Genomic DNA, 20,262 nt, shown 5'->3' on the forward strand with positions numbered 1-20,262 from the left:
TGCCCTGCATATCATAAAAGAACGTCATAATAGCATCTCCAACCACACCACATGGGGGGGGGGGGGGGGAATTGCGTCATGAGCAAAGAATGCGCGCGAGTTGTTTGTTCATCACTTCGCCCGTCGTAAACGATTGGTAGCCTTAATGGGAAACATAGATAAAGCAACAACCACCGAGCAGTTTGCAAACATTTCCGCCTTTAATAACTACACGACGGCATCACGAGATATTACGCACATCAGATTATGGCTTGATTTTGATCCAAGTTGTCAAATTACACGAGCACTATAATAGAGACTTTTTTTTTTGCAGATATTGTCTAATGATATTATTGATTATGATTACGAATTGTGTTGCCCTGCACCGAGGCTCCAAAGGGTATGGAAATGATGATGATAATAATAATAATAATAATAATAATAATAATAATAATAATAATGATAATAATAATAATGATAATAATAGTAATAATGATAATAATAATAATAATAATAATGATAATGTTTTATGTTTTGCCTCAAGTCAAACCTCTTATCTCCAACCTTCAACAGAATATTTCGGTCAAATTCAGAGATTCACTCTTATCCTACCAGACAATCCACAAATTTGCATTTATTTAACCCCAAAACTGCACTCGCGCTTCATTCTATCAGACACTACGGCCCTGACACGTGGAATTTTTTTCCCACCGAAATTAAAAACATGACCACTATGTATTCATTTAAGAAGGCTGTCAAACTTCACCTCCTTAGGCAGTATTCCCCAGGATAACATTTTGATTTCTTTATTGTTATGTATTATAATCACATGTACATAAACATGTACATGATACATGATGCATGTATGTGTGCATACATTTATATCGATCTATTTATCTATCCATATCATATATATAATATATATATATATAAATGGGTATGTATCAGGTGTATGTATAGGATAGGTGCACATATGTATATTATGTATATGAGCATGTATATGTATACTGTATGTGTATACTATGTGCACATTTAACCACGATATATCTTGTTATTTCATGTCAGATAACCACATGTAGAATGCTTTGTATTCATTTATTACTATTTTTCATAGTGCATATTCGGTCATTACTACGGCAAAGGCCCCTGAACGTGTTAACTTTAATAGCAGACTCATTTATTATCATTACTATTATTGCAAAGTAGTTGGAGTGGTACACATACACTCTGTAATTTTCCCTTTTCCCCCTACCCTTCCCTCTCTCTCTATCCCTTATTCTATCCAGAGCACCGGCGTAGCCAGGATTTCATCTTAGGGGGGGCGGTTAGTCTGCGAGGGAGCGAAGCGACCGAGCCCGAGCGAGCGGAGCGAGCGAGGGGGGGAGGGTGTGGGAGGGGGGTGTCCCCCCTCCCACGGTAAGAACTTTTTGCATTTTGATGTTGTAAATGGTGCAATTTGATGCATGCTTTTGCGCGTTTTATCGACGTGAAACACTCCCACTTGTTTATGGTAGCAGTTTATTTTGATGTAGATTATTATTGACCAATTTGCCTATAAAATGGTATAATTTAGATACACTTCTTGTATTAATTCTTTTCACTGAATATCATGAACGCGACTGAACCCGAGCGAGCGGAACGAGCGAGGGGGTAGGGGAGGGTGTGGGAGGGGGGTGTCCCCCCTCCCACGGTAAGAACTTTTTGCATTTTGATGTTGCAAATGGTGCAATTTGATGCATGTTTTTGCGCGTTTTATCGACGTGAAACAGTCCCATTTGTTTAAGGTATATAGCAGTATATTTTAGTGTAGATTATTATTGAAGAATTTGCCTATAAAATGGTGTAATTTAAACACACTTCTTGTATTAATTCTTTTCATTGAATATCATGAAGGCAACTGAACACTAGCGAGCGGAGCGAGCGAGGGGGAGGGGAGGGTGTGGGAGGGGGGTGTCCCCCTCCCACGGTAAGAACTTTTTGCATTTTGATGTTGTAAATGGTGCAATTTGATGCATGTTTTTGCGCGTTTTATCGACGTGAAACAGTCCCACTTGTTTAAGGTAGCAGTATATTTTAGTGTAGATTATTATGGAACAATTTGCCTTTAAAATGGTGTAATCTAAATGCACTTCTTGTATTAATTCTTTTCACTGAATATCATGAACGCGACTGAACCCGAGCGAGCGGAGCGAGCGAGGGGGTAGGGGAGGGTGTGGGAGGGGGGATGTCCCCCCTCCCACGGGAAGAACTTTTTGCATTTTGATGTTGCAAATGGTGCAATTTGATGCATGTTTTTACGCGTTTTATCGACGTGAAACAGTCCCACTTGATTAAGGTACATAGCAGTATATTTTAGTGTAGATTATTATGGAAGAATTTGCCTATAAAATGGTGTAATTTAAACACACTTCTTGTATTAATTCTTTTCACTGAATATCATGAACGCGACTGAACCTGGGCGAGCGGAGCGAGCGAGGGGGGAGGGGGGGGGGTGTGGGAGGGGGTGTCCCCCCTCCCACGGTAAGAACTTTGCATTTTGATTTTGCAAAAGGTGCATTTTGATGCATGTTTTTGCGCGTTTTATCGACGTGAAACAGTCCCACTTGTTTAAGGTAGCAGTACATTTTCGTGTAGATTATTATGGAACAATTTACCTTTAAAATGGTGTAATCTAAATGCACTTTTTGTATTAATTCTTTTCACTGAATATCATGAACGCGACTGAACCCGAGCAAATGGAGCGAGCGAGGGGGAGGGGAGGGTGTGGGAGGGGGGTGTCCCCCCTCCCACGGTGAGAACTTTTTGCATTTTGACGGTGCAAATGGTGCAATTTGATGCATGTTTTTGCGTGTTTTAACGAGTTGAAACAGTCCCACTTGTTTATGGTTGCAGTATATTTTAGTGTAGATTATTATTGAACAATTTGCCTATAAAATGGTATAATTTAAATACACTAGTCTTCTTGTATTAATTCTTACACTGAATATCATGAACGCTGTCTGTTCAGCAATCAAGCAGAAAAAGCATGCACACGAGGGTATAGATAGGGGCATATCCCCTGCCACACGAAGGTGATTTTGCGTTTTCAGACCTGAAATTCAGCGATCTGGTGCAAAGTTTTGGTGCAATACTTTTTTTATCGAAGTGTTAAAATCACGGAATTTAGCTCTTATTCCGAATGTGCACCATCTGTGTGTATGTATAAAGTCTAGTGAGGTAGAGCTTAGGGGAAGGGGGATTCCCCCTCCCGCACGCGGAACTTTTGCGTTTTTAGAATTGAAATAAAGCGATCTGGGTATAGCCACAGTCTACTTCTATGCATGGCGGGGGGGGGGGGGGGGGCGGGGCGGGCGAGCAGGGAGAAGGCGTTGGCGAGTGTTATCTCCACCCTTCCCTTCCGATGGAGCTTTTGCCTTTTTAAGGTTGAAATTGAGATATCTATCGTATACGCATATTTGATGGAATCAACATTTGGGAAATCACCAAAAAAAAAAAAAAAAAAAAAGAATGGGGGGGGGGCTGAGGGAGGAAAGGGTCGATTAAAAGGGGAAATTCCCCTTATACAATGAGGGAACCTTGAGTTTTCGGAATATCTAGTGATAAGTCTTGTGCACTCAGAATTATTCATAATATTTTATAAATCTAAAAAGTGTACTTAGCTAGGGAAAGAGGTACAGAGGGGGAGGGTTTGGGAGGGGGACACCCCTCCCAAGCACGAGAGATTTTGCATATTTTGAATTGAAATTCAACGATCTGGTGCACACTTTGAGTGAAATATTTAAAAAATATATATCTTATTTGATGAAAGGTTGCAAAGGAGACCCGCTTCATGTGCATACAGTATACACGCATTTTTTTTCCGCCTCCCAAATCCCCGGTCCAAATCTTAGGGGGGGCGACCGCCCCCATCGCCCCCCCCTGGCTACGCCAGTTAGCTAAGTATAGGGTCTCCATACCGTCAAGCCTCGGCTTATTTTGGAGACCCTTCTGTTTAAGTTCCCTAAGCTGTTTGTACTTGTTTTGTTTTGTACTAAAAACTACGTGTCGATATACTGTTTGCGATAAATGATTTGTGCACAATCATATCTGATGTAACGAAATTAAGCAGAAATAAATCAAATCAAATCAAATAATAATGATAATGATATTAATCAACAGTGCTTATATAGCGCATAACACATAGTGTACATACATGTCCCTATATGCGCTCAAAAAAATGGAAAAATTATACAAAAACATACAATTTCACTTACAATGATGGTACTCAAATTCAAGGCAAATCTAAGAACGATTGAAGAGGAAATTAGATTATGTAGTAGGCTCTCTTATTCATTTTCAGTCCTAATTTTCACAATTTTCTCGTTACAGAACTGTCGATGAGGCCAGCGGCCTGACATTCACCGAAACTCATCGGCCAAAAATCGTTCGCCATGAATGGTCTTAAACCTTACCGGTCTTCGAAGTCGAGACCGCGAATGAGCGGCGATGTGGCTGGCGATACAAACGACTCTCCGGCTCCCGACATCATTACATCTATTGAATTCGCAGAAAGCGACATCAGCGATTCGCTCTCTGACATCCAGCCCACCGTTGCGCAGAGGATCTCGCTGCCACGCACGTATTTTCTGTGCATCACGCTAGGATTCTTTGGCGCGCATTACTACTACCTCGGTCGACGCACGGACGGAATGTTGTACACTGTGACTTTGGGCTTTTTCTGCATCGGCTGGGTTGTAGACTGGTTCCGAGTACCTTCTCTTGTGGAAAAGGAACGACAGGCGAGACGGGAGCGAGCTGAAAATGGATACTCACTCTTCGCTGCGCCGTATGGAGAGCTTCGGGAGAGATCGGTTCTGTCAGCCTACCTATACTGTATACCACCTTGGGGATTCTTTGGTATGAAAGACAGAGATGTTTCGCACTGCATATCATTTCAATATTGTCTCTTAGTCTGCTGGTTAATTGTTAATTTTCGATTTTTTTTTGTGTGTAGCTATGATATCTGATGTGGAAGGCAATTTTACACTGCCATATAGGTAAAGTCATTATAGCGATGGTACAGTTGTGGTTTAGATTGGGCTTCAGATTTCCAACTTTTTGTGGATGATTGTTTCAGACATTGAAAATCCTGTAATTCAAAGTTTATTTGATAAAAATTGGTTTTAAAATGGCTGAAATATCCCAAACATACCGATCATGAAAAAAAGAATGGACCCACCTTTCATTAGGATCGCTTTGTTTTACATTGTTTTTGGATATCTCAGCAATTACGAACCGATTTTCATCTAAAACAGTTTGAATATCTCCTAGAATTTATTGTATATGCTCTTTAGCATTCCATAAAATGGGTTCCAAGTATCTCTCACAAAAAGTTAACAGATGAATCCTCACCTCAACCAATATTGTACCATCCCTTTAAGGCATTTGATTTCATCTTGAACTGTCACATATCTTCTTTTCTTCTTGGGTAATCGTTGACAAAGGATCCATGTGACTTAAACAATAAAAATAGCAAAATAATCTGGGCCAGTCACCTCATCTCAAGACTGAAAAGAAGAAATGCTTAAAGAGATTTTGATGCTAAACTTCATACACTAAAGGTAAATTGTATTTAGGTTATTCATTCCACTTTGGGTCTCTCTCCGTTCTAGGTATGCATCACATGTACCTGGGAACTTTTCGAAATAACGAAATTTTCCACTTGATATACACGGCGACACTTGGCTTTGGAGGGCTCGGCTGGCTATTCGACCTCTTTCGGATCCCGGAGCTTGTCCGAAGAGCCAATGACGACATCGAAGCTCTGCGATCTGGTAAACCCATCTCGTCAGACACAGCGGATACACTGCATCTCGACACAGCGTATATGCTAGCCTTTCCATTAGGCGTTTTTGGCCTCCATCATTTCTACATGAGAAGGCATTTCTACGGGATAGTGTACCTATGCACGCTTGGATTGGCTGGTGTTGGAGTCTTGATAGACTTAGTACGTCTGCCGCGCTTATTCAGACATAATCAAACATGTATGAAGGAGGTGAAAACTACTGTCTTTCGCTTGGATGATGCATTCATCCTCTGGTTTCCTCTTGGGATACTAGGACTACACCAGTTCTATCTACGCCGTTGGAAAATGGGCGTGGTGTATTTCTTTACGTTCGGATTTCTGGGCGTTGGTTGGCTCCTCGATGCGTTTAGGATGCGTTCATTGGTGGAAGACAGCAACAAAACGCGCGACTCCGATCTTCTCTGGCAGCACGTTTTTACAAAGCGGGAGACAGTTCACGCAAACACTAACATCTTTGTTCCCAAGGAGCTCTACAAGTATCCAATCACGGACGAGGATGGAAACATCCAGGTGTACGCGTTTCCACTCACACCCAATGGGAAGCCATCTTGGCTGCTAGGGTGGGCGTGGTCTGTCAAACAAACGTCGCAGAATGGATTTGTCGCTTCCAGCGAACGCGATGAAAGTCCGGTCCACAGAGAACCGCTAATAGATGAGTCTCCAACCGGTGACACACAGTCACGTATGCATTCTGCGGATGTCTATGAAATATCGTTTGTAGCAACATAGGTTACCGAAAAATGAACATATTTCTTTATTTGTAGGTGTAGCTGAAGAATGAATCAATCGCGTTGTCAGCTCTTTTCATTGAACGCGTTAAAGTTCTGGACACGTGAATGATCTGCAACGAGGGCAGACATCGAATTACACGAGAAATAATGCGTTGGTTCTTTCTCGGTAGAGAAGAGGACTCTTTATAGAAATAACAGACTGACAAATGAAACTTTGTAAAAATGATAAAATGGATGTCAATTCATCTGCATTGTATTTTGTATTTCAGTCATAGATGGTGGCCTTGAGCAAACACGAGTTATATACTTTGAAAAAAAAAAAAACTTGAGAAGTGTACTTCACCAGCTGTGTGCAAAAGAAGAACGAACAAAATCTTCAAAACATTAATGTCAATATTGAAATATTGCAGCAATATAGTAAAGCAATGTATATACAGGAACGAAAGCCATAATCTTTTTATAGCTGTATTATATAGCAACACTGTGACGCTGATAGGCTCCTAAGAAGTGCACTTTGAACAAACATTTTACGTAATCAGGGCTTTAAAGTGGATTTTAGTTGTTACTTGAGTGGTTTTATTTTGTAACCGGATTGAATATTTGATGAGGTGTGAACAAACTGTAAGTCGGTGTGCTGGTTTTTCTGTTCAGTAAAGCTCGACGTATTGAGAAAAGCAAACATATGATTTTTGAATCATAATTTCATCTTTGATAAAAAGACAGATGCTTCCATATTGAAGCCTTCCTTGATTTCGGCTGAGATTAATTTGCTTTGAAACGAATTGAGTTGGATTTCCTTCTCGACACAGATAGGCTATCTATCTCTGGCAAGAATAAGTTTTCCTCAACAAACATTAAAGAGTCCCAATTCCATGAAAGAGATATGAAGTTGCAGTTTTACTTAATGAGACATCTTATCTATTGATTTAGATAAGCTATTTCATTGAGTGAAATTATAAGATGATATATATACAGCAGATTTATGCGATTTATCTTTTCATTTCTGCAAATAAAATGAATAAAGAGAACATTGTTAGAGCATGACATCCTCAACTTGCTGATTTGAATATAATTCATATCGACTGGTCGAGGAGTGTTTTCCGAAAACAATTTGAAATTTCAGAATGTCATAACTTCCCTATATGATTAATCCGATTTTGATTATTTTTGCACTGTTCTGATGGATTTTTTCTTTCTTACGAAATTGATGCAATTTTGGAGTGGATTTTTCCTTTAAGGGCACAATTAAAGGGGCAATCCAAACAATTTTCATAATTTCACATCATGTAGTACATAAATTGACAACTCCATGTATAGATTTGTGGAACTTATCGTGGTCATTGAGCAGAGAAACCCATGCTCTGAAAAGTCTTAAACAAATTACACTGAACAGTGTTGATGACATAGGTGCCTCACATATTTCAGAACTGTAGCAGTGTAATTCCATTACAATACCGGTTGCTTAACGACTTCAGAATCTATACACGCCTTCTTCATTTTTCTGCTTCCTTGAGCCCCAACTCATGCATTCTTATGGTGAGGCTGCTATGTCATCATCCTTGTTCAATGCAATTTGTTATGCATTTTGAAACATTCTTATTCCTCATCCCAATCACTAGAAATTCTGAAACTCTGTACTCAGTTTAACTAATTTATAGTTGTTCAAATGTAAAAGTCTGACAATCATCCGGAGGTCTCCTTTAATCCTCATAAACAAGCAAGCATGGGGCCGACGGCTTTAGCCCCCTTCCCCTCCCCCTCCCAAGAAATAGTAAATGAGAATTAAGTACTCGCCTAGCCACAAGAGCTACACGTCGACGTGTGGACTCGTCTGGTGCATGTGCCCAGTTAATTCTTAAATAACAAATGAATTTGGAATTTTTACTTTCTAGACCCATTTGTGCCAGCTGCAATTTTCTTGTGATTTATTGACTCCAGTCTTGATTTGGCAAATAAAGTATTCTAAGCAACCTCCATTACGATTTGTAAACACTCACATTTCATTCGTAGATGTCATTCCTTTGTTTAAAGACAGTTTTTACATTTATACCCTGGTGTTGCTGGATGACCAAGCATATGCTCAAAAATACAAAATAAAAATACAGATAACAAGCAATCGATTTCAGCTAACAACTCAGCAACAATATTGCAATAAACTAGTTGCCGGTACTCACTGTAGGACAATTTTGAATATATTGTTGTGTTTATGTCTTTTCTAGAGATAGGCACACTGAAAGATTCTTGTATAGGAGCACTATTTCTGGGACGTCGTCTCTTAGCGTTTCCTGGGGCAGTTGTTGCTTTTTCGTAAATCCAATCGCTCTATAAGTCCTATAAGTCCTATAAGCTGACAATTTTTTTTTCGTAGAATAACTGCAAAGAAAAGATCAATATTGTCTCCTCGTAGAATAGTTTTTATTGCAACAGTTTGACAGATTGCCCTTCATATGATTATATCAGCAAAAAAAAAAGTTGGTCAGTGTTCTTAGTAATGACCATGATAAAGATCATAGGCATACATAACACCCTGCATGTATGCCCATGATTTAATTGCCTTTTATCGACGTAAGTAAACACTGATTATTCAGCACAACAACAAAAAAGTTGTTTAGTGTTTTCAGTAATATGACTATGATAAAGATCATGGGCGTACATAACACACAGTATGTATGTCCATGGTTTTTATCAAGGTCCTTGCTAAAAGCATTGAAGAATCGGTGTTTACATAAGTCGATGAAGGGTAATTCATCAGTCAATTGCAATATCACGGTCTTGCAAACGTTTTTTTTTAATTAACCTAACGAAAGTTCCATAGAATTGTACATCCTGTTTGAATATTCACCTTGAACAACTTAACATCATGAGTACTTTAACATATTTTTGTCACATTCAACACTGTAATTCATCTCAGAAATAAATTATGGAGAGTTTCAAAACATTTTACATGTGAAATTTGAATTGATGTCTCTGCGTATAACTGTCTTGCCATGTTTGTGAGTGTATAATTTGTTTGTGGCGGTAACGTTATGAACTGGGAGTTGATATTAGACATATGATGATGCAAGACAAGATAATCATCTTTTTCTTACGAAAGCTTCAGAAATGCAGTCGTCAACAGCATTGAATATTTTGTCAAATACTTACCTCTACTAATCCACTTTTCGCATACCAACTACACAATGATTATAAAATCCTGGCATTATTGTAACCTTAGGTAATACACAACGGAAGAATGTGTGCTACCTAAACGCAAACCTGCACATAAATTTGCATATCTCAACCTCGTAGATAGGTGATGTTTTGAGAAGATTTACCTACTAGCGGGGTAGGGTGGGGTACCCCCCCCCCCTCCCACACGAGGAAGATTTTGCATTTTCAGACCTGAATTCAGCGATCTGGTGCACACTTTTGGTGAAAATTTGGACTTTTTCCTATCAAAAATCAAGTAAGAAAAAGAAATATTCATAGATAATTGAATGACTAAATCGTGGTATCTCAGCTCTTGCTCCGCCTGTTCGACATCACTGTGTAGGCCTACTAAATAGTGTGGCCTATCACCGGTGTAGCCAGGATTTGATATTAGGGGAGGGGGGGGGAGGGGAGGGTGTGCGATGGGGATTCCCCCTGCCACGGTGAGAACTTTTTTGCATTTTTATGTTGTAAATGGTGCAATTTGATGCTTTTTTTTGCGTGTTTTATCGAATTGAAACAGTCCCACATGTTTAAGGTAGCAGTGCATTTTAATGTAGATTATTATTGAACAAGTTTGCCTTTAAAATTGTATTATTCAAATAAACTTGTATTAATTATTGCACTAAATATCATGAACGCGACCGAACCCGAGCGAGCGAAGCGATTATGATCTTGCTTGAGGAAAGTTTGAAAGGGAGACCCTTTGCATGCATACATGCAAACAGTATGCACGCAATTTTTTTTTTCCGCCTTCCAAATCCCCGGTCCAAATCTTGGGGGGGGGGGGGGGAGGGGGCATCGCCCCCCCCCCCCCCCTTCTGGGTACGCCAGTGGAACCTATACATGGAAGTTATGGGGAAGGTGTGGGAGGGGGCTACCCCCTCCCACACGACGGAGCTTTTTCATTTTTAGGATTGACATATTATAATTATCCGATGTGCACTTTTGTGGAATATTCAGAAAATTATCAATCCCCAAAGTGTGCAGAGTCTATAAATCAATGGATAGGAACCGAGCGGGCGGGGGGAGTAAATTAAAAGAGGATGAGGGATGCACAATTAATGAAACATTTGGATATCTGTCAATTTAAATCTGTACTAAGTCTATAGGAAAAGAACCGAACGGGGGAGGGGGAGGGGGTGGGGGTATTCCCCTCCCACGCGAGAGAGATTTTGCATTTTCAGAATTGAAATTCATCAATCTGGTGCACACTTTGGATAAGATATTTGGACAAAATGCAAGAAAATTTTCCTTATTTCGGGAATTATTGGGGGACAAAATGACATGTTCCCCCCCCCCCCTCCAGTCCTCCAGGATCGACGTCCCTGCATACGAGTGGGCTTTTGCATTCTTATGATATACAAATACAAATGAATAGTTTTGATGGAATTCGGAAAGCTTTCAATCCCCAAAGTGTACTTAAGTTTTTAGTGGGAAACCAAGCGGGGAAAGGGTTGATGGAAAGAAGATATCCCCTCCCACCCGCGGTGGATTTTGTGTGTGTGTTTTTTTTATACCTGAAGTGACAGACCTGGTGCACACTTAAGATGAAACATTTGGAAATCTGTCAATCTAAAAAGAAAAAAAAAGGAAAATGGCCGAAAGGGGGTATCCTCCTCCCACGCGAGAGAGATTTTTTTTTTTCATTTTCGGAATTGAAATGCTGCAATCTGGTGCACACTTTGGGTAAGATATTTGGACAGTTTTTTATAAAAAAAACGCAAGAACATTTTCCTCATTTCGGGAATCATTGGGGATCAAAATGATATGTTTGCCCCCCCCCCCCCCGTCCGCACCCCCTGTCCTGCAGGATCGACGCCCCTGCATACGAGGATGGTTTTGCATTTGTAGAATTCAGATGAAAATATCTCGTAAACACGTTTATGATGTAATCTGGGAAAATTTCAGTCGCAGAAGTGTACCATTTTTTTTTTCTTGGGGGGGGGGGGGGAAACCCTCCGTTAATTGAAAGTATCTAGATATCTCCTCCCACGCACGGAACTTTAGCATTTTTTTTTAAACTGAAGTAACAGCCATAGTGCACACTTTAGATGAAACATTTGGAAATATGTCAATCTAAAATTGTATTAAGTAGAAAGGACTGAACGGGGAGGGCATTGAAGGGGGGGGGGGGTATAGGCCTATTCCCCTCTCACGCGAGGGAGATTTCATATTTTCAGAATTGAAATTCAGCCATCTTTGGGTGAAATATTTAGACAATTTTCTATCAAAAAAGTAAGAAAAAAAAAACCCATCTCGGGAGTTACGAGGAGGAGCAAAATTATATGTTTGTCCCCAATACTTTTCTGGGGGAACCATCCCCCCCCCCCCCCCTCTTCGATGCCTCTGCCTATGAGGGAACTTTTGTAAGTGAAAGCTCTGCTGCAAACTCTTTGATAAAATAGTAGGAAATACCTCAATCTCAAAAGTGTACAAAGTCTATTGAAAGGGACCCAGCAGTGGAGCTTTTGCATGTTTATGATATTGCAATTCAACGGTCTGATGCATTGTTCTGGCGGTATTTGAACAATTTTCTATAAAGAAAGTTCGAGATCAGTGTCCTCATCTCGGTAATTGCTTGGGGGACAAATGATTTGCTTGCCCCCAACATTTCCGTAGGAGCAGGGAAAATGGCCCTTTGCCACCCCCACCCCCCGATAGAATCGACGCCCCTGATCATCCTTGTATGCCCATAGATGTATCCTGACTGAGTCATCACAGTCATCATCGTTTCAGGAATAATTCAGGAAATGGAGGGGGTTCAATTATGGCGGTATAGTGTTTTTTTATTGTTTGTTTATTTGTATTCGTACATAATTTGCAGATGGTCCCGAGTTGCTCGCGTCATAGCATGTTTACATGTTTACATGTAGGCCTATACTATTTGACGTGTCAACGTCTGGACCATACCTTATGTCGATATTACTTTCTTCGCCGAGCGAGCGAAGCGAGCGAGCGCTTGAGAAAATTATATATACATTTTTTTTCCTTATATATACATTATCCTACAAGATAAAATACTGTTCAGCTCTTTTACCTCTCTGAAGGTAGGCGTAGTTTGCCAAAATTGATACAATCACATTTCTGCTTCCTCCATTTTTTTTTTCAAAATTTCGGGGGGGGGGGATGATCGTAGAGGCCACCCCCCTCCTCCATTTCAGGGGGGATGCATACCCCCCATCCCCCCCCCCCCCGGGATTTACGCCCATGCAACAAGCAGATTAAAATATCAATATCTATACCTCGACGCTATATTATGTCAAACTTGACTCTTTTGGGTTGGGCTCCCATAATGCATCGCAACAATTAATAATACAGTGTATTGATAATACTTCACTCAGCAAATAGACCAAGATACGGACCGCATATTAGCTTGTCTTTTATTTACCTTATCAAGGTTCAAGCACGGATGCTATAGGCTGAGTTGTTCAGCGATTTATTTTGCAAAATTGAATGGTTAATATTTACCGGAGTCAAAACATGATCGCCGCCTATTGCATATCAGGGAAGTCTTCTCAGTACCTATACCTTCTCCGTCACGACGGAAGTAGTCTGCAAAAGTATGGGAGAAGTAACGAAATTTTACTTGAAACCAAAATTAGAAACTCTCTTGGTATGGCATTCAACAACTTATCAGAAGAAATAGGATGCAAGAGACGGAGGTGAAGTTTGCGTGGAAATGCATCAAACTGCTCGTAGGATGATGTACTTGGAGGTGAGCTTGCGAATCTGATATTCATGTAGAACGTCTTGCTCAGCTCAAGCGACGGCCATTCAGTGCGACGTCAATATGGACTGTCAGAAACTTGCTGCTGAGTTGAACAAACATGGAACCCACGGGAGTGAACCGCAGTACATCAGAGACTGCTTACACTGAGGACACTGCAACGGTAACAAGTGACGCGATGAACACGTTCGAAGTCGCGTGCGAGCATTCTCGTCTCACTAGGGTAGATTCAGAGACCTCAACAGAGGTGGACTCTGGAAGGGACAGCGCTGTCTTACCCTCCAGACAACCAGATGACCCTCATGCACTCGGGAATTACCAGCCTGTATCTGGGAATGATTCATCGGGAAATTACCACACAAGTGTGACCATGGAAAGGCAAGACCCTCCTCACGAACCTGAAGCCCTCTCCAGAGAAGGGTCTTCACACGGTGATGACAACCAATCAACGACAAGTGGCGTCACTGATCGCATTATTTCAACAGTGGAGAACAATACTGGCGAGGGCAGTCGAAGTTTATCAAGAGTGGAGGAAACGAGAGGATCTGTGACGGAACCACCACCCTCAGTAACTGGTGGAGTAACCCTTCTTCTACCCCCGCAGACTGTACGGAGGGGCAGCACCAACAACGCAGCAGCGTCCGGTGATGACACTCTCCGCATTCACGAAGATACCTTCGCGGAATCCACCTCAAACGTTCCTCAGAGGGGGAGTCAGAATCCGCTCTTACTAAGTCCGGAGAAATCTCTCTTTGAGGCCTACCTCCTATGTGTTCCCTTTGGGATCTTCGGCGCGCATCACTTCTACCTGGGGAACCGATCCTTCGGCTTCCTGTACCTGTTCACATTGGGGCTCTTCACCATTGGGTGGATAGTAGATCTGCTGACCCTGAAGTTGACCGTCAAGGAGGTCAACAGACAGCTGAAGGAGGCAGACGAAAACGGGTTGAAAACTGATGATTTTGGCAGCTTCAGTCGGCTCTATGAGACATCTCTCCTCCAGGCATACCTGTTTGCGCTTCCCCCTCTCGGGATATTGGGTAGGCTCATTTTGACAACTTTGATTACTCCTCTTCAAGAATGAATATAGGTGATTTTCATTAGTAGTTTTTATTATCATTATTTTTAGACGGCATGCACTGGTTGTAATTATCTACCTTACACACAAATACACACACGTAATTCCCCATATACTACCAGAAAATGAATTCCAGCTGAATATGTTTAACTTTGATTTTTGCAAAGGGTCTTGATAAATTGATTTGTACCTAAAGTCACGTTTTCATTTATAAGATTAGAGTAAATTAGCTCTTGTCAACTTTACTTTTTTGTTTTTGTTTTTGTTTTGTTTTGTTTTTACAAATGCATGGCATATTTTTCTTTCAAAGAGCACCACATTTTAGAAAAGGATGGTTCTGCCACAAAATAGATTTATAGAGTTTCCCGGTAACACACGAAAACAGAGACTTATAATAACTATATTATGCTGCTAACATTTAGGATTTACAATTTTAAGAGAGCTGGCAGCGTTGGTTCCAAACGAGACACTGAGTTTGACTCATCATCCCTAGTCCCACATAATGAAAAAAGCATACGGTTGATAGTAATGTAGTAGGGTGTGTGGTGCAACTAGATAATAGACAAGGTATGCCGCCTTCAGTTCCATATGTAGACACTACTGCAAAGTCTTAACGATAGACGTTAGAGGCAAATATATTTTTATTTTCTTCAATCATTTCTTGCCCAGATATAGCTGAAGGAAACTGACAGATGGTCGGAAATGTTTTTGAAGCAAACCACGCGTATGGATATATGAATGTTGATATAGTTATGCGTTCATGATCTATAATCACTAATTCAACTTCAACAACACGGTGTTAAAACATAATTTTGATGATTATGCTTGAATACTTAAATGATTGACTCAATGATTAAAAAATGAACTTTTGATCAAGTTTAAAACCATAATATGATATTGGTTACTGTTTCGATGTTTTCATCTGATTTTGTAAACAGGTTGCCATAATTTTGCGATGGATAGAATCAGGTTTGGCGTCCTCTATTTCTTCACCATCGGTCTCTACTTCTTCGGCTGGATTGCCGATCTTTTTCGAATGCCATTCATTGTCCGTAGGCGCAACAGAGAGGTGCGACTCTATCGCCAGGGTCTGCCGCCCCCGCCGGCGTGGGAGAAGCTGTACCTCGATGAGGCCTACGTGCTTGCTCTGCCATTCGGCGTCTTGGGCTTTCATCACTTTTATCTTCGGAGGTACTTCTTCGGCGTCGTCTACGCCATGACACTCGGGTTGTTTGGGATACTCACCTTCATCGATCTTTTCCGTATGTCGCGTCTCCTGGAGAGAAGGAAGACTGAACTTAAGGAAAAATCGCGACAGATTTATCTCGATGACGCCTACATGCTTGCTGTTCCTTTCGGGTTCCTCGGATTCCACCACTTCTACATGAAGCGGTACGCTTGGGGCTTTTTCTATCTCTTTACGCTAGGACTCTGCGGAGTGGGCTGGATTGGAGATCTCTATAGGCTGCCTTCGCTCGTCGAACGCGAAAACGTCTTGATTAAGTTCCACGACCTTACCCGCATGTCCGGTGGTGAACAAGCGAGGGCGCCCAACAGGTACAACATTATTGGACCACTGATGAGGAGACGTGAAACGACGAGTATCGTGCAAGAATCTGTTCAAGAAACTGACAGCAATGTAGTTGAAAATCGTATTGCAATTGACTTGTCCACCCGGTTGACGCAGGGCGTGTCTCCGCAAATAATAACTGAAGAGAATACACCTCCTTCTCCCAGTAATGCTCCGGTAGGACAGGAACCTCTCTCAACGGAAACATCTAGAGAGCAGTCTAGTGGAAATAGAAATACACTGTCACCGGAGGCAAGAGAAATCCCTGAAATCCAGCTTGAGACAAACCCGGTTGCGCCATCACTGTCCGGTCACTCATTGATGCCACCAACAGAGGGACCGAGAGAGCAACAAGTAGACCAGATCATGCTGGTAGCCATCCCTCTTGACGAACACGGACAACCTCTGTGGGCCCAGGGCCACCAGACGACTGCAGAGGAGATCGCTCAATTCCGACAACGCAGTACTCCGTCACCAAGGCCAGAAGATAGTTCCACGTCTCCACTTTACGACGAACCTCCTCCGCCTTACAGTCCACCAACCCAAAGTTTAGATTACAGGTCCTTTACGGCTCCTGTCGACATCCAGACAGAAAGATTCGCACACCAATCCTCGCTAGTCTCCCCGCCACCTCAAACCGAACGAGTGAATATCCTTTCCCGCAATCAGTTGATCGGAGAGTCAAGTGGTATGATGCACGATGCAATTATAGACGAGAATCACGAAGATAGAGGTTCGGATCTTGGAGACAATAATCATGCAGACAACAGCTCTGTACAAACAGAGGAGGCCGAATATAGATTCATCTCACAAGTTGAAAAATTACGTAATCTTTCTGTGTCACGCCTACAGACATCGGCACCGATGCAGGAAATGTCAAACTGCGTCACTCAGACTCGAAGTACCGAGGAAGAAAACGACTGCGTCGATGCTTATCCCAAAAGCAAAGAGGAGCGAAGTGATTGGCTTGATGACGACGACGATCTAGTGATCGGCAGAGCTCGCGATATTGAGGGCAACAATGCGATTCCTGATAGCACAATCCGAGCGGAGGTCAACGACGGTGAGGAAACCAAGAATGTCCTCGATAAGGATACTTTGAAGGACATGAGGTCGGATTGGCTGGATGATAATCACGAGTTAGTCGTGGGGCGTGCAGGGGACTTGATCACGTGTTCAGACAATGATGAATCCAGCCGTAAGTCATCGCGAGAAGGAGATTCTATGCCTGACATAGAGGGCGCTCTATTGGAAAGCACTGGGATCACCACTCGAGGCCTCGACTGCTTCCGGGGTACAAGTGACATTGACGCTGTGGTGACTGCGCTGGTGCACAAAGAAGGAACAGGAGATGACGGGTTTATTGAAATCAATGAAAATGAAAACGTTGAGAGTGAAGAGAGCCATACTGATACGTATGAACCAGTGGACAGGCGTGACCCAAATGACACAAACGCATTGGAGAAAGGGTTACACTATAGCGAGGCAGATGCAATAAAGACCAGTAGTGAATCTGGCATTGGACGGCTGCAGACTGATTCGCTTTCGAACAGCACAAATGTATCAGTTACGGCTCACAATGAAACTGGTTTAAGTAGCTCCGGACCAGACATCCATGAAATGACAGAACTGTGACGATCGATATGATTATCTCGGTAATGATGAACTCCCGGTTACAAAGAGCAAAAATTAGTTATTTAGAATTAGAAAGCATTCATACCGTGCTGTTTTAAACATAATATGTTTGTTAGGCACCTTAGGGGAAGAGGAAGTATGTCCTTTAGGAGAAGTACACTATAGATCAATCAGTCCAGTTGTCAGAGAAAACAGCACATCAGGGCCCTGTTGCATAACAAAGATGCAATTAAACATAATTCAGAAAAATAGCATAAGTCAGGTGACAGCCAATCAGATTTGAGTATTTGGGCCCTAATGACTTATCTTTTATTTTGTGACTCAGCTTAGATCTTAGATCTAAGATCTTCGATCTTAGCTTTTATGCAATGGGACTCTGGTTTGTATACATTTACTGGTCTCACAAGAAACAGACATTGATATTTCTCATCGGTATGGTATAGTGCGCATGAAATCTAGTTCTGAATACTAGTATTTAAGCTTTGATAGTAGACACAATATGACGCACACTTTACCTATAAAGTTCAGGTTGCTAAATGTTTCTGATGGTTATTTGTAGATTCGCAGGGAGAAACATGTATGTCTACGCTTGAACTGAAAGCAAACGATATATCTATATGGCCAGCGTGGTAGTGATGAGTTTTCATACCCTACTTAACGGAAAATTAAAGGAGGAAAAGATGGATACTATGTAAATAGAACGTGTTAGCTCAAGCTGTGGCAGGACCTTCAAAAAGAAAATGGATTAACTTTTCTCCAGTCTATTCAATGTTACATTCATTTGACCAACATTTGTGTCGCTTTACGCAGAGAAACAGAGCAACATTTATGCATACCGCAGGCATTGACAGGGGATAAGCAAAATGAGGCGTAATAAGTTGAAAAAAAGAAAGAAGAAGTACCAACACCATGAACAGAATCTAGTTCTAAATCGAAGAGATTCAAGATATATTTTCCATGCGCACAATACTCATACATATACATATATATATATATATATATATATATATATATATATATATATGTGTGTGTGTGTGTGTGTGTGTGTGCGTGTGTGTGTGCGTGTGTGTGTGTGTGTGTGTGTGTGTGTGTGTGTGATACTGATGATTTACGGTTGGATCTTGTCATCTTTGGTCGGTACTAAAGGTGTGATATACAAACGATATCGCATATGGTTATATTGTTATCAAAATCCTGGCCGTGACACACACGGTACGCTCGTTACCTCCCTCTCTCTCTTCTTCCCTCTCTCCCCCTTTCTCGCTATCTCCCCCTCTCTCGCTGTCTCTCCCTCTCTCTCCCTCTCTCTCCATGACTATCTGCCTCTCTCTCTCTAATTGTCTCTACAATGGTATTTTCTCATTCTTGTTTCCCGTTTACCGTTCAAAGTTCCTGCACTAGTACGATAATTAAACCAGGGTCTCACCTCCCTGGTTAAACGTTCCTCCAGGAACCCATGCACGTTGAAGACGCTTATACTCTCTAAAAAAAATCGAGTGAAAATTTTCACTCTAAAAAGAGTGAATACAAAAAAGAGTGAATTTTGAGTGAAAATGCTCATTTTCACTCATTTTGGAGTGACGTCAGGGATCACTCCAAAATCTTCGAGTGATCCCTGACGTCACTCCAAAATGAGTGAAAATGAGCATTTTCACTCAAAATTCACTCCAATTTCACTCGAAATTCACTTTTTTGTATTCACTCTTTTTAGAGTGAAAATTTTCACTCGATTTTTTTTAGAGAGTACCTTTCCACTGGAGCACACAAAGACTGCAAGACACATTAGTAAATAAACACAATAGCTATAGCTAGGCTCATGAGTCAATAAAAAGATTTATGATATATTCTGCTAAAATTATAAAGCATTGCACGTCTTCTGAACCATTAATTGGAAGACAGTTATCCATTATGTTGATAAAAATATTGTATAACAAAATATTGATATAATGATGCATATCATGTTATATACAAATTACGCTTACATGGTTAATATGTGAGACATACACATCGCCGAAATAATACGACCCATATCTACGATCACCACAGAATTGCCAAACCAGCTAGAGTTTGTAACCTACTTGGATCGGCTTTACTAGTTTTCCTCTTTTTAAACTTGATGTAATATGATGCTATATGTATTTTTTTTCATACACAGATTACTATCGATATCTTAGGAAGACTTGTCTCTTCACGTTAAGTGGAACGAAAATGTTTCATCTCATTTCATTCATTTTCATTTCCAACAAAATGACATTTCATCTAAATATTTACATGTGCGTATAGTGTCACATATATATATATATATATATATATATATGTATATATATATATATATATATATATATATATGTATATATATATACCAATACAATATCGTTTAGAGGAGAAATATTGTAAAAGGAAAGCAATCTTATCCTGTTACTGAAACGTCTGTGCAAAAGTAAAGTTGTTGGAATCGAAGGCGACTCCTGAAAAACATGGCTTGCAAAACATGAGTCCCCTCAT

The 20,262-nt window shown here is 41.0% G+C and overlaps 2 protein-coding genes across 2 annotated transcripts; both read left to right on the top strand.

Moving 5' to 3' along the window:
- The first annotated feature begins 4,356 nt into the window (after positions 1-4,356).
- Positions 4,357-7,520, top strand: LOC139710575 (uncharacterized). Its single transcript, XM_071622534.1, has 2 exons — positions 4,357-4,875; positions 5,631-7,520. The coding sequence occupies exons 1-2, from the start codon at positions 4,410-4,412 to the stop codon at positions 6,551-6,553; spliced, it is 1,389 nt and encodes a 462-aa protein (XP_071478635.1). The 5' UTR covers positions 4,357-4,409; the 3' UTR covers positions 6,554-7,520.
- Positions 7,521-13,293: 5,773 nt separating this feature from the next.
- On the top strand, positions 13,294-18,078 carry LOC139710679 (uncharacterized). Its single transcript, XM_071622635.1, has 2 exons — positions 13,294-14,514; positions 15,491-18,078. The coding sequence occupies exons 1-2, from the start codon at positions 13,575-13,577 to the stop codon at positions 17,755-17,757; spliced, it is 3,207 nt and encodes a 1,068-aa protein (XP_071478736.1). The 5' UTR covers positions 13,294-13,574; the 3' UTR covers positions 17,758-18,078.
- Positions 18,079-20,262: the final 2,184 nt, after the last annotated feature.

Source organism: Diadema antillarum, unplaced genomic scaffold (genome assembly GCF_040938485.1).
Source record: "Diadema antillarum isolate AM-2024a unplaced genomic scaffold, OU_Dant_1.0 scf00000004, whole genome shotgun sequence".
NCBI classification, from domain to species: domain Eukaryota; kingdom Metazoa; phylum Echinodermata; class Echinoidea; order Diadematoida; family Diadematidae; genus Diadema; species Diadema antillarum.